Below are 14,773 nucleotides of genomic sequence, written 5' to 3' on the forward strand. Positions count from 1 at the left end.
AGAAGGGACCTCATAATGCAAAATGCTTAGTACAGTATCCTTAAAAATGAAAGAGTATGAAGAAAATGTTCAAAATCTGTCAACACATTTAAAAGTTCCAATCCTTGGCTCAAGGTTGACAGGGATGCACGTACAAATATATAGTTAGAAGCCTGCTTTGAAAAGCTATCTCACCAAAGTAAAGACCATTAGCTGCTCTGCTGGAAGTTTCTAATTCTTCAATTAAAACTCTTGTTCAATTTCTGAACAACAAAGCCATGCAAATATTTCTGTGGGCTAGCTAAATATGATCCCATCTCCTTCTACAAATCTTACCAGTTTGATAATGTAGATCAAGTTCCTAGTCAGAAATTATGGAAGAATTTCTAAGTCAGATATCTTGGAAAGGTAGTACTTTTATCGTATTAGGGTCGCAAGAGCCTATTTTTTTGTTTACGACATGGAGAAAGGGAGAAAGGATGGGCCATTACGGAAGCCATAAAAGAAATCCCACGTATTAAACTTTTCCCAAGATGGCCTAAGCAGTAAAGGGGATTTGGGTCAGTATGTCCTTGGACCAGATAGGACCACTGCAGTATATACTAGGTACACAGTTGACCGAGTGAAAACAGAATGAAAGAAGGAAAGAAGGAATGGTGTGTGCCGAAGATGAGGGTCTAGATCCTTCTGGCAGAGAGTTAACACAGATGTGAAGATGGAGTATGTCTGCCTGACTTTGGAAGAATCTTAGGAAACCTTTCCAAACATACATAATTCATGAGGCTGTCCTTAAACATAGTTAAAGATGGTCCGACCTGGAAATGTCTTCATAGTCGATATTTTTCAAGTGATTGCATTCCAGACATCCTATAGTTAACAAAGCATGTGCTCTTTATATTAAAGTGAATTTGCAGCTTCTGTTGCTCTCCCTGGAGGAGACTATCCCCTCTAGTGCTTGTGCTTGGTGAGTGAAGGGCATGACTACATCACTAAACATGTATGCATGGCTTCAAAATGAGAAAAGCTTATCTTCAGTTTAATTTTCTTCCCATTTGGTTTTGATGCTCACGTCTACGGTATCAGGTATTATCACTGGTTCTGCTTTAAGAGCTAATTCATTAAAATCACTTTTGGTTGGCCTTAGGACAGTTGCGGAATTCTAAAGACAATGAAGAATGTAATGCTTTAGCGCTTTGTATTGGAAACTAGAGGTGTGAATTTTAAGGGGTACACTGGGAGGAGGAGCTCATTCATCCACTGGTTTGTAAAAGGGAGATTTCAAAGTTAAGATCCTTGAGATCATTCAAAAAAGAGAAGCGTGGAAAAAGCGAGGTATTTCATACCTGTGGTGCCCAAACCAGCTTTAAAGTATGACTTTGTTAAGTCCAAATTACATAGAACTTTGAGAAGAAGAAACAAGGTCAGGGGCGAGGGGTCACGGTTCAGAAGGTCTGATTCACACCTTGACCGACACTTACGAGCCGGTGACCGTGATGGTGTCGGTTATTATTTCAAAGTCTCAGTTTCCTTACTTGTAAAAAGGAATAGTGACAATATGTAATCCTCATAATGTTATGAGGATTAGATGAGATAATGTTCATGAAAATCCTTGTAACTACAAGGAATGATGGCTTCCTATACCCAAAACACATTGTCACATGGTCTAGCACAAACATCCCTACCAATGTGTCCCCTCTGAGGGAGAAAATGGGATTTTATTCCCACCGAGTTTCAAACAGGGAAACCAATGCCTCTAACCTTCTATTTGCGCATTCCAAATAAATTCAGAGCTCTCCATACACTGTATTTCTGTGTATAGATAAATCGTGGCTGTGTCTTACACTCTGCTGTGGTTGTCGTATCTACATGGCTTATCTGTTTCTATCATTTTGACTGATGTTACACATGGCTTAAAAAAAAAAAAAACACCCAGCATGGCTTTCTTTTAACATACAAATTAAAAGGGGTGCCTGAATAGTTCAGTTGGTTGAGCATCAGACTTCGGCTCAGCTCATGAACTTGTGGTTTGTGGGTTCGAGCCCCGCATCGGGCTCTGTGCTGATGGCTCAGAGCCTGGAGCCTGCTTCGGATTCTATGCCTCCCTTTCTCTCTGTTCCTCTCTCTCTCTCTCTCAAAAATAAATAAAGATTAAAAAAATTAAAATAGAAATTAATGGGGCGCCAGGGTGGCTCGGTCAGTTAAACATCCGACTTCAGCTCAGGTCATGATCTCACGGTTTGTGAGTTCGAGCTACACGTCGGGCTCTGTGTTGACAGCTCAGAGCCTGGTGCCTGCTTCAGATTCTGTGTCTTTCTCTTTCTCTGCCTCTCCCTCCGCTTGCACTCTCTCAAAAATGAATAAAGGTTAAAAAAATTTTTTGTAAATAGAAATTAATGTGTTGTGTAACTCGACCCAGGATATTCTGGTAACAAGTAGATATAGCCTGGTACTATGTGACTGTTTCTTCTATTACACTATTTTGCCCAAATTGAAGACTCGTCTTCTTAGGTTTATATGTGCCTCCCCATTGCTCCTCCTTTCTCTTTCTCAGTTTTTCTTTCTCTTTGTGGACAAAGAAGCAGAGATGAATTTGTACTTATTTTTATCATGATTTCATAACTGGCATAGCATTGGAAGTGACTAAATTCTTTTTTATTTTTTATTTTTTTTATTTATATATTTTTTTAACGTTTATTTATTTTTGAGATAGAGACAGAGCATGAACGGGGGAGGGCAGAGAGAGAGGGAGACACAGGATCGGAAGCAGGCTCCAGGCTCTGAGCCATCAGCCCAGAGCCCGACACGGGCTCGAACTCATGGACCGCGAGATCATGACCTGAGCTGAAGTCGGACGCTTAACCGACTGAGCAACCCAGGTGCCCCGGAAGTGACTAAAATCTTTATTTTTATAGAAATATAATGTTATAACGATGATGGGCTTAAACGTCCCTCCACAGAACTTGGGTGATTCTTTAGTCAGGTACATTATTCTAACTGTAAAATGTTGTCGATAGAACACATGACTTGCTCTTCCAGTAATGGGGATGAAATTATTTGATGTGAACCTCATTTCTTGGCTTTGTTCCCTTTCTGAACAAGGACTTCCACTGACAATATAGCAGAGTGGTTACAATTATGGTCAAAGAAAAAAATGGACTCAGTTACGTGCGACCCCAAACCTTGGATTTATCAGCTTTCTGCTGAAAACACTTTTTAAGCATATCCTTAAGGTCAGGTCCCAAAATAGCAACGTGTGAAATTTGCCGCAATAAGAGCTCGTACCGCAAACTCATCAAACCGTTTAGTATGAGGAGGCTGTGTATACGTGGGTTTGAGACGAGGGGTTTAAAAGTTGAAGGAAAGAAGGAGAAACACAATTCCAACAAGCCACATCTGTATTATGAATAGAGGAAGCAACTGCATTGATTCTAAAGTCAATTTTTGCCATATGTGTGTCTCTCCCAGAGAGCCAGATATGGAATCACTGGACTGAGCTGGATGTGACCTGAGACCAAATGGATTGCCTCATTTTACAAATGAAGGAATTAAAGCCGAGAGAGGATAAATGGTTTTTTCAAGACAACATGGTGTTGAAGAACAGCTGAGCGTCAGTGGGAAGTCAGGCCTCGTACTATTCGCTCCAGTCTACTTGTTACTACACTACATCGGCTCCTTTCATGTACTGCCCTATACTTATAACCAAGTCCTCAATGCATTTTAAAGAACAAGTGACAGTTAAGCTATTAATATTTTCTCACTCTTTACCTCTGAAATAAAGAGTGCAGCGACGGAGCACTTGGCACTGATTTTGAAAAACTCTCCCTTATCAGTCATAATCTCTTGACCTCATTTATAAACTCACATGCCATGATCACCAATCTCGTCACTACATTCTGAAAGCAAATGCGGCATTTGGTTCTCTAAAAGAAATGTTAAGATCTAGTTCAAGAACGCTTGAATGGAACAAATATGGCCACTGGTTTTCCTTGGACATTTATTACTTTCCTTATTTATGCTTAAAGTTAAAAACATACTAAGGATGAAATTGATAAGGTCTTAGCAGTACTTAGCCACTATGAAACTAACAGACATAGACAGGCATGTAATCGCTTAACTATATTGCCTTGCTTTGGTCAACGCCACTTATAACCATCTATCATACAAATATTTCAAAACTATCCATCACAATGGGAATTAAATTATAAGAGATCTCAAGAGGTCTTGGATTTGGAACTTGTTTTTATTAAAGGTCTAGAAATTCTTTAACAGGACTTTCAATCATAGCCCTAAATGGGCTGCCAATACGAAAAGCTATCTGCTTTATCATTTTTTTTTATTAAAACTTTGAAAGCAAATATTTTTAAACCCAGTTTCCTCTTTGTCCTCAGAAGCATACTCTCTGCATCCTATGAAACTGGAAAAGAAGAGAAAACAATTCTCTAATTCTATGGTCAAAGCAGTTTTAGGGTTTGGGGTATTAAACAGTATCCTTTGCATAGGGAACATAGAGACATATGACCTTTTCTGAGTTCTTACTATGAGCCTCTGAACTAACAACTCTACATGAATTAACTTGTTTAATATTACAGCAAACAAGTTAGAGATGAGAAGACTGACAACCAGAGAGGACAAGTGACTTCAAGGTCACTCAGTAAGTTTGATTCCAAAGGCTGTATACTGTAATAATAATAATTATAACTGCAATAACTCTAAGAGCTAGAATTTATGCAACATTTAATGTCTGCATTTTCTTCAGATGGAAGACTGAAACACAGAAGGGTCCTAAGGTCCCACAGCTAGTAAATGTGACCCTGAGCATGCTTAGGGTCCCTATATTTATTATGCACACCTATAAAAAACCTGCATGGGTAGGTCTGTGACAGAATGATCTTTCTAAAATGATTCTAGCATATGTCTTACCATTGAGTGGTGTTTAAATTAGGATTCCAAAGGTAGAGATGTTTAAAGAATCCAAGCAACGATAGTACAAAGTAATTGTATGACAGTAACTAAGTCCTTCTATCGCAATTCAGCATTATTTTCCATGTTTGTTGCAAGGTATAGGAAGGTCTAACTTGAAGCTATTTATAAAAATTATTGTTAATAGGTTTTAAAACATTATAGAGGATCTTATTGCAGAATATAAACTATCCTACATTCATGAAATATTATCGCGAACATCACAGGAAGAAATTACTTTTACTGTTCCTTACAAACAAGCTTTCTCTGTATATTCTCTCATTGTAACAAGGAACTGTAATGCTCATAATGTGCCTACCTGCAGAAGCTTCCATCTGGTGTTCAGGTCTTCCAGAGTGTTGAGGTTATATGGTGACAGCTGAATGCCCAACGTAGTGAGTTGGCGAGCAAGGTCATTGACATAGCTGACATTCTCTTTCAGAGGTGTAATTTCTCCTCGAAGCACCTGTATGAAAGAGTCAAGGGCAAGTTGGTAAATGAGAACACTACAAGCCAAAAAACCAGACACATGCGAACTACAAGATATCTCATTCTATTTGGGGTGCAGCGTCAGTGATGTTTGCTCTATCATAGTGGTATTACTACCCTGATCACTTGCGAATGGGTGAATAATAATCATGAATATTTAATGAGCATTTCATAGGTGCCTGATCCTGTGATGAGCTCTGTCTCCATAATCCAGTTTTATCCCTACAGAATAACCCTATGAGACTCATAGTTGGAGAACTCTCATTTTCCACATGAGAAAACAACTTACAGAGGTTATATTTTGTCCAAGGTTCAGTGGGTCAAAATTGAGGAGCCTGGGACACGCATCCATGTTTGCCTACCTCCAGAGTACAAATTACTAACTATTACATACCTTTCCAAAAAAAAATTCTGTATTGGAAAGCAACAGGAAAAATATCTTGCTAGATTCTAAATTCGACTCACCTCCCAACCAGAAATGGATCCTTTTTTTTTTTTTTTACAATAAAAAGGTATACTCAGTCAGAAAAGATTACATTCATATTTTGTACCAACTGCATAATAAATAGATTCATTTAGAGATTAGGGTATTTTTTCAAGCCCTAAGAATGACTTCCTGGTCCCCTGGTATTTTAGTCCTTGTGGCAATGACTTAGGAAGGCTCCCGTGGGGCTTCTTGGCTGTCCGGGGAAGAACCCTATGCAGATATGGGGAGGATATTACCATGCATCATATCTACCCTATTGAGGTGACATTTATGGATCTTTAACATGATGCATGATGTCCAAATGTTCCAATGAGCAATTTCTAAGGGACAGATTCCCTCACTTAGGAGAACAGTTTGTGTAATGTAATGTCTATGCACAAGGACAACATCACTTACTTGGTTCTATGTGCTGCTTTGACTTGCTCGATCCGGGCAGGTATTATTTCTCTGGTTCCTTATGTCGATGAAGCCACTGTTTACACTGACCTCATCTATAACCCTCCAGATTCCCTCCCACTCCAAATAAAAGGAGCCAGGATGTGCATTCTAAACAAGAATGGCATTGTCCTCTCAAACTGTCAAATCAACTTGAATATCTCACCACTAAAATGTGGTCATGTATGGAGTATGAGACTCTTATATAGTTCTTAGATACTATAAGACCTTGTGATAATAATTCTATAGAACTTAATGTTTCTAAAAAACTGGTCACTAAAAATTTTACGTTAGAGAATCATGGGGTCTCTTTTGGGAGTGATGAAAATGTTCTGGAATGAGACAGTGGTGCTGATAGCACAATCTTGTGATGAGACTAAACATGACTGAATTGTACACTGTAAAAGAGTGAATTTTTTTTTAACATTTATTTATTTCTGAGACAGAGAGAGACAGAGCATGAACGGGGGAGGGTCAGAGAGAGAGGGAGACACAGAATCCGAAACAGGCTCCAGGCTCTGAGCTGTCAGCACAGAGCCCGATGCGGGGCTCGAACTCACGGACCGCGAGATCGTGACCTGAGCCGAAGTTGGACGCTCAACCGACTGAGCCACCCAGGCACCCCAAGAGTGAATTTTTTTAAAGTTTATTTGAGAGAGAGAGAGAGAGCAAGTGTGTGTATGAGCGGGGGAGGGGCAGGGAGACAGGAGAGAGAGAGAGAGACAGAGAGAGAGACAGAGAGAGAGAATGCCAGTCAGGCTCTGTGCTGTCAGCACAGAGTCCGGCACAGGGCTTGAACCTATGAACTATGAGATCAGCACAGGTCTCACAATATATATATATATTTTATTAAGTAAACTCTACGCCCAACATGGGGCTCAAACTCATGACCCTGAGATCAAGAGTCGAATGATCCACACAGAATGAACCAGCCAGGTGCCCCTAAAGGGCAAATTTTATGGCTTGTGAATTACATATCAATAAAAAATAAAAACAAAGGAAAACAAAAGAAATCTTTCTATCTGACCACACACATGCAAAAAATCCCATCTTATGTATTGATCTTTTTTCAACTTCATGTCAGTGGAATGTCAGAGGAATCAGTCTGAAACTGAGAAAGTTTTTATAGGGAATGACAGTAAATATTATTATTCCATTGCCTTATAAATAAATATACGGATTAAAAGAATCCCATGGTGGGAGGTAAAAAGCCATCAATGTAAATTCATATCTCTACAAGGAAATGACCCATAATCACTTTGTTTTGTGTAACAAAAGGTTAGAAGACAGATTTCTTAAATGTCAATGGAGAAGCCTGGACGAGAGCAATGGTTACCAAATGGAACCACTCTCTTCTGGATAATAACATGTGTCTGTAGTGACCATAAATAAATATCATACGAGTGGGAATTTTAAATGGGAAGCCATCGCAGAGATGGCAGGACAGCCAGGCAGAATCCGACAAAAGTGTGCATTAACCCGGGATGCTAATCATCTCTCTTCACTGGCGTGGCTCTCAGCCATTAAGTTGAGTAGCCATCTCAGTTCGTCACATGTAGGTTTCAGCTCCCTTTGGATGACATAATGTACGTGTTCAAATGCCTTTTATTACAAGAGTTTGATTTTCACTTCCTCCCCTCAAAGTCAACTCAGATTTTAATCCTGCGTCGGTGTTTTGGAGGATGAAGGTGATTAAAAATTAAGTTCCAATATGCATAATTAATCACAACACTCACCCTCCTTCTCCTCTGCTTCTCTGCCTCTTTCGCCCTCTCTCTCTACCTCCACCGCACCACCCCTGTCATGGGATCTTGTGGCTTCTTTTCGTTGTCATTGTTCCTATCTAGCAATTACAGTAGAAGTTATCTTAACTGATCTCCACTTAAGACTCACCAGAGTAGCCAGTCTTCATTCCCTGTGAATCACAGCGACCGAGACCTCAAACTAACAGCCTCTAAGTAAAACAGTAGAGCTATCTGTCAGTACGTACAGCCTTCAGCTCCCATCAGTTGAGTTGTCAGGCGTGGGTATGTTCTCGAACCTGTTTTCACCAGTTAGCTTTGCGATTAAATAATTTAAAAGATTTCACAGTCCAAAGAAGTTTAAGTCTGGAAGAAAGTAAGTTATTATTTCTACGAAAACCAGGTCGGACACTCTACAAGGGCGTTTAAAAAAGAAAAAGAAAAGCAAATGTTGAACGGGGGTGACTGGAAAAGATGAGGAAAATTCTGCGAAAAATTTAGGAGTGTTCTGTACACAGAATGCCTTCCATTTGTCCTGATGGACTCTGTCGACATTACAGAAACTGGAACGGGAAATCGAAACTTCTTCATCATCAGTGTGATTTACAGAGAAGTCCAATCAGTGAATCTACACTTAAACAAGAAACTTTCACATGATGCTAAAATACTGGTGAGCCAAAGCATAAGAGACTGTTAAAAACTGAGAACAAACTGAGGGTTGATGGGGGGTGGGAGGGAGGGGAGGGTGGGTGATGGGTAGTGAGGAGGGCAGCTTTTGGGATGAGCACTGGGTGTTGTATGGAAACCAATTTGACAATAAATTTCATATATTAAAAAATAAAATAAAATAAAATAAAATTTCTTAGACCTTCAAAAAAAATAAAATAAAATACTGGTGACTATTTTAAGATTGAATAAAATGTTTAAGACCTACTTTTTATGATTCCCTGATTTAACTGACTTTTTCAATTAACTGTTGAACTCTAGGTTTTCAGCCAAAATAGAGGAAATAAATTTTACTCCTGCTATTTGACTACCACGGTTAACGGCTACTAGGATCATCATTAACTAAGGGGGAAGAAAAGGTGTATGTTTAGTTTCATCTGGATTACATTTCTGGTAGGATAAATGGAAGCTTTGACTGGGGGTGGGGAGGTCAGCTGGTCAAGTGATAATTTGGTGTGAAGTCTGATTCTGGGGAGATATCCTCATGAGCCTGATAGAAAAACTGTAGCCATCTAGAAATCACCATGAGGGGCGCCTGGGTGGCTCAGTCGGTTGGGCGTCCGACTTCAGCTCAGGTCACGATCTCGCGGTCCGTGGGTTCGAGCCCCGCGTCGGGCTCTGGGCTGATGGCTCGGAGCCTGGAGCCTGCTTCCGATTCTGTGTCTCCCTCTCTCTCTGCCCCTCCCCCGTTCATGCTCTGTCTCTCTCTGTCTCAAAAATAAATAAAGGTTAAAAAAAACTTAAAAAAAAAATCACCATGAAGGCACACGAGAATGGAGGAAAGAAGGTAACCTGGCGGTGGAAAAGAGGAAGAGAAAAGGGAGATAGGAGAGTGTTCCAAGTCACCCTCCACTTTGGCATTTGCCCTAGGTTCCGGTGTTTAGGGGGCCATACCGTCACAAGGCATACTATGTAAAAAATGAATATGGGTGATTTAAGTGGATGTAACATTGCGTTTGCCTATCTTTCAAATGGTAGAGCTTTTGATATCACACCTATAAACATATGTCCAAATTATTAAACACTGAACATCAAATGTCAAAAAGTGCAGCTAACTCCGAACAATATCCTGCGCTATTTAAATACTACCAGAATTTCATTAGATTTTATTCTAGTTTGGAAGCAGTGAGTGAGAAAACATTGAAGGGAGCCATTATACTGTGGCTTTTCTTTGAATCACTTAAACATCTGGAATATGTTCTCCATGAAAGAGCAAACCAAGTCTAATTTTATTATGACTAGTTTCATGCCGGCAGAATTTTCACTTCATTAAATGTTGTCTGATTATAGATATAAAAGTACTGATTTAGAATGATATATAGGACCGATATGTCAAGTTTTTCTTCTTTTTATGAAATTAAATTGGCTATCAGATCGTTGCCTATCCTTATGTAGCTAAAGATTTGTTTAAATATAGATTTAGAACTTTAGTCATCAATCACGTTACAACAAAAGAAAGGGATTATCTTTGAACAAGGGAACATCATTTTGGAGGGAGAAGCTTTGACGTGGTAGTTACGAGACTAGTCTGCACGGCACAGAAGGGCCATTTAAAGGATTGGAAAGAGATGAGTCAAGGGACCCCTCCTTCGAAGGCCTTCAGTTCCTCTCCGAAGTACGAAGCAACAGAACTGGCATAAAGTCAGTGCTCAACAAATACTCATCGAATGAAAACGCGAATTCAGGGTGAGTGGGGACATTCGGATTAGTTGTGGCAGAGACCATGAGAGAAGCAGACCTCAGCAACGAGTGAGGTTGCGAGACAGTGCTGAGGGCCCACGTGAGGCCGAGGACCAACATTTTTTTGAAATCTTGAACTCATCTGCCCCATTTTCTCTTTCTCCAATAGTGCTCCTTGCAAGCATGGAGAAAACAATTGATCCAGGTTTGGGGTCATGTCAGGTGCCTCTTTGTCAGGGGCGAGGGAGTTTAAATTTTAGCTGGAATGCGACTGAAAAACATACCATGGAATCTAAACTGGATTAGGAGGGAGGTGAAGCAAGATGAGGCTTGTAGATGGAGAGAAAGCAGGGGGAGTCAGCGGTGCAGGGCCAGGATAGTCCAAGAAAGGCCCCAGCAGGCAAGAAGAGGAGGAGACTCTGGGATGCATGGATTAGCAATGCCATCCAGGAGTTTATGCATACATTGTGTGATATATATATATACACACACACACACACACACACACACACATACACGTATATATATATGAGGGGGATATATATATATACACACACACACACACACACGTATACGTATACGTATCTATATGTATAGCTACGTATCTATACGTATATGTATATACGTATACATATCCCCTGCTCACACGCTGACTCTCTCCTTCGCAAAAATAAACATTAAAATATTTTTAAGAAATCAAGTAGTGACTAACTGCATTTCTCTGTATGATACAACCTTATAGAACAAATGTGTGAGAACTCAAACCCCTGGAAAGCAGTCTAAAAAAAGGAGGCATTCGGAAAAGGCCCAGGATTTTTCACACTGGATTAGTAGTGAGAAGGCGAGGGGGAGGAAATGGAAATCATGTCCTGCAAATACAGGTCTGGAGTACTGTTACTGGAACTCCTACATGTGGCTCAGGGAAGGCCTCATAGAAACCAGTTACTCAAGATTTGGGGGCAGGTACAGCCCAGCCGTGTTTGGTAACTTTTGCAATTCTGGATGGGTACGTGATCCTGATGGGAGTGAGTACCCGCCATTGGGGCCAAGAGAGTCTAGGACCATATCCTGCTTTGCTCAGAGGATCCGAGGCCTACTGAAGCTTCTAAAATACCTTGGGGACATGCGCTAGCCAAATGTCATTGGACTAACAACAAAGAAACATAAGATGAAATGTAGGCAAGCCTTTCATGAACGGCATCGGGCTTGGAGACTTCCATTGGTAACTTAATTCTTGGCTTTTTATGTCGGTTGGTTGAATGTCTGGTGTGGTGCCCAGGACGGAGGGGCAGCACTGGCCTCAGACACCGACTGCCTTAGGCTCATGTCCTTTACCCTTGGATTTCAGATGTCAGATACTGTTTTTTTTTTTTTTTTTTTTTTTGCAAGAGGATTCTTATGTGAACTCTCATTTCTAACATTATGAGGCTATCCCATAGATCTCCAACAAAACGGAGACCCTTTTTGTAATATTAACTCCTTGATTTCTGCTAAATGCTGAGGGCTTGTGTGGAGCTAAGACAGGGGGCGGTCTGCAGACTGAGTACATCCGCCTGCCTTTCCTATCACTTTTGCCTCTGGTAGACATTCTTGGCAATAAATTATCCCATTGAAACACATACTCTTTTTTAATAGAGATGCGACTGCATTCCATTTCAGCATCAGTTTTTATCGTTAGTACCCTGAAGGCAAAGTATTATGCCTTTTCTTTTCACTGTCTTCCTTGCGTTCAGTTTTCAGGGCAATTTTGTACATTTTCAGACTTGGGCATGATCACTTTTGACCAGCAAACAGAATAAGGACAAGAAATAATGAAACAGACTCAGAACTAATGACCTAGATGTAGCATCACCGGGATAACTTGGAGGTGGTTAACAAAATCAACCCACTAGATTTTAGGAAAGCAATATGCAGTGTGTAGGCATGAAGAAATTGGGTGCTTTTATTTATCCCAAACAATTATCAGTAATTACATTTCAGCTATGGTTTCCCCTCAGAGTCACCACGCCTGAAATTTGTGGCACTGAAAGAATAGCAATTAACTGCTGTGTTTCTCCCATCAAGAATCCTCATGTTTTTATGAAAAATGATTTCTAGTTTCTCTTCTTTTTATGGAGCCAGAACGCAACACCCAAACACAAAAGCGGAAGTTCTTTTTTAACACTTTCTCATTTGCACCCATTAGGATTCGTCATCTTTCAGGACCTGGCTTCACGCGGAAGCTCACCACCTCAATGTTCTGGAAGTAACAGCTGAATTACAGCGCTCCCACACTAATAGTATCTATCTTCTTTCTTATGCGTGTTGTTCATTTCGCCTTCACAGATATAAATGAGACATGAGGAAGAAGACAGAATTGATCACAAAGGAGAGGCTTTTACTTATAAGAACAAGCCGTACAGACCTTAGTGACTTTAATTTCCTTGGAAACTTGTTTCTATAATCCTAACCGTGACTGCCGATTATTTTCTCTTCACAGAAAAAAGAAGCGAACAAACCCCCAAAACCAAAGACCAAAAAGATTTCATGTTTTCCATCGCTTTTGAGTGGCATAGTGAAGACAAATAAGAAGGTAGTTCACGCGTATTCTGCAGAGGTTAACTGCAAAATATGCACAATTAAAATAAAAAGGCCTGTAATGAGTATAAATAAATCATTCAAGCAGGCCATGTTTTTAGGCTGCTAAGGAAACGGAAGGAATGCCAATATTTTCGTTCTGAGAAATCTTAATTATATGTGACAAAACATCAAGCAAAATGTCAGTTAATGAAATCTGTTTACTTATTTAAAAATAAGTAATAATCCATAAGCCATTAAAAATATCAAGCACAAGGACATTGATATTCAAATTCAGGAGTTATTTTAGACAGCTTAAGGTTTACAGTTGATAGGTTTTGTGGACTTGCAAACATATCCGCTGGCCTACAGCGTTCACGGTCTATGCCCATATTTTCTGCTGCCACGGCCCCTGTCTCACTCTCACCTTTCCCTACGTGGGTCAAACATGCCCGTAAGGCAGTGATTCTCAAGTAAGAGTGTGCGCCGTAATCATGCGGACGGCTTGCTAACACAGAGCCTGCAGGGTCCCGTCTCCAGTGTTTTCCATTCAGTAGGTCTAGGGTGGACTTGAGAAGTTGGTTTTGTTTTTTTTTTTTTAGTGTATTTATTTATTTGGGAGAGGCAGAGAGAGCATGAGCAGGGGAGGGGCAAGAAGAGAGAGAGGGAGAGAGAGAATCCCAAGCAGGCTCTGCACTGTCATCACAGAGCCAGACGTGGGGCTAGAACTCACGAACCGTGAGATCGTGACCTGAGCCGAAACCAGGAGTCGGACACTTAACCGATGGAGCCACCCAGGTGCTTCTGTGAAGCTGGCATTTTTAACAAGAACTTGGAAGACGCTGCGTTCCTACGACTCACCAAACTTATTCTTGACTTAGACCCTTCGCCTGTGTGGTTCCCTCAGCCTGGAGTTTTACATTTGTACTCTCGGCCTCGCTGGCTTTTGTTCGCGAACCTTAGGTCTCACTCAATGCGACTGTGAAAGCGAGCCCATCCCTGTCTGCCCTGTTTCAAGAAGCTCCCCCTATTTTTCTCCCTCTCAGCACCCTTCCCTCTTAGCCCAGATCACAATTTCAAAGTGCATATGTACTTGCCTATTTATCAGTTCATCATCTGGCCTGTCCCAAGACCCTGATCTTCATGAAGGCAATTTTCTATTCTTTTTGTCACCAGGGTAGGCCTGGACCCACTAGATGATAATCCCTCGATACCTTTTCATTAAAGAATAAACGAGAGAATTAGGCCTTTTTGCATTAATTACTAATATTTCAGGTCCACAGCTCTCCTCAAATTGCTTCATGAACACAGTTTCCTCTAAAACTCTGACACCGATTTCCTAGATAAAAGAAGCCCGTTATTTCCTTCAGCTTCCGTAACTGAGTTCTTTAGATCTATTGCTTTGCTTTATTTGACGTTGGAGCACGTGCTCATTTCTGACATACGTCTAAGCCTCTGAGCGAGAACATAACATTGCAGTTTTGGGTGCCAACCAGAGAATTGTCGTCAAGACGGAGCAAGTGGGAAAGAAGGGGGAAGTAATCGATTTAGGGAGAATATGTCTTTCCATGTGGAGTTGTACACTGGCCGGCCCGAGAGGACAGAGGGGACTGAAATCCAGCCTGGGCTCTGTGGCTAAGTTGGTGAGCCTTGGCACAGGGCGCTATGTGTCTTCAAGGAAAGAGGTACCTTGCTCTACTGGGCTCTTGCAGGGGCCTGG

The 14,773-nt window shown here is 40.8% G+C and overlaps 1 protein-coding gene across 18 annotated transcripts in view; it reads right to left on the reverse strand.

Moving 5' to 3' along the window:
* DMD (dystrophin) overlaps positions 1–14,773 on the reverse strand; it is a 2,092,562-nt gene that overhangs the window by 306,426 nt on the left and 1,771,363 nt on the right. For all 18 annotated transcript variants that reach the window (XM_053201917.1, XM_053201921.1, XM_053201923.1 and 15 more), the window contains one exon: positions 5,258–5,404. In XM_053201917.1, the coding sequence (XP_053057892.1) occupies positions 5,258–5,404 (147 nt within the window). The remainder of the gene's footprint in view (positions 1–5,257; positions 5,405–14,773) is intronic.

This window comes from Acinonyx jubatus, chromosome X (assembly GCF_027475565.1).
Source record: "Acinonyx jubatus isolate Ajub_Pintada_27869175 chromosome X, VMU_Ajub_asm_v1.0, whole genome shotgun sequence".
NCBI classification, from domain to species: Eukaryota; Metazoa; Chordata; class Mammalia; order Carnivora; family Felidae; genus Acinonyx; species Acinonyx jubatus.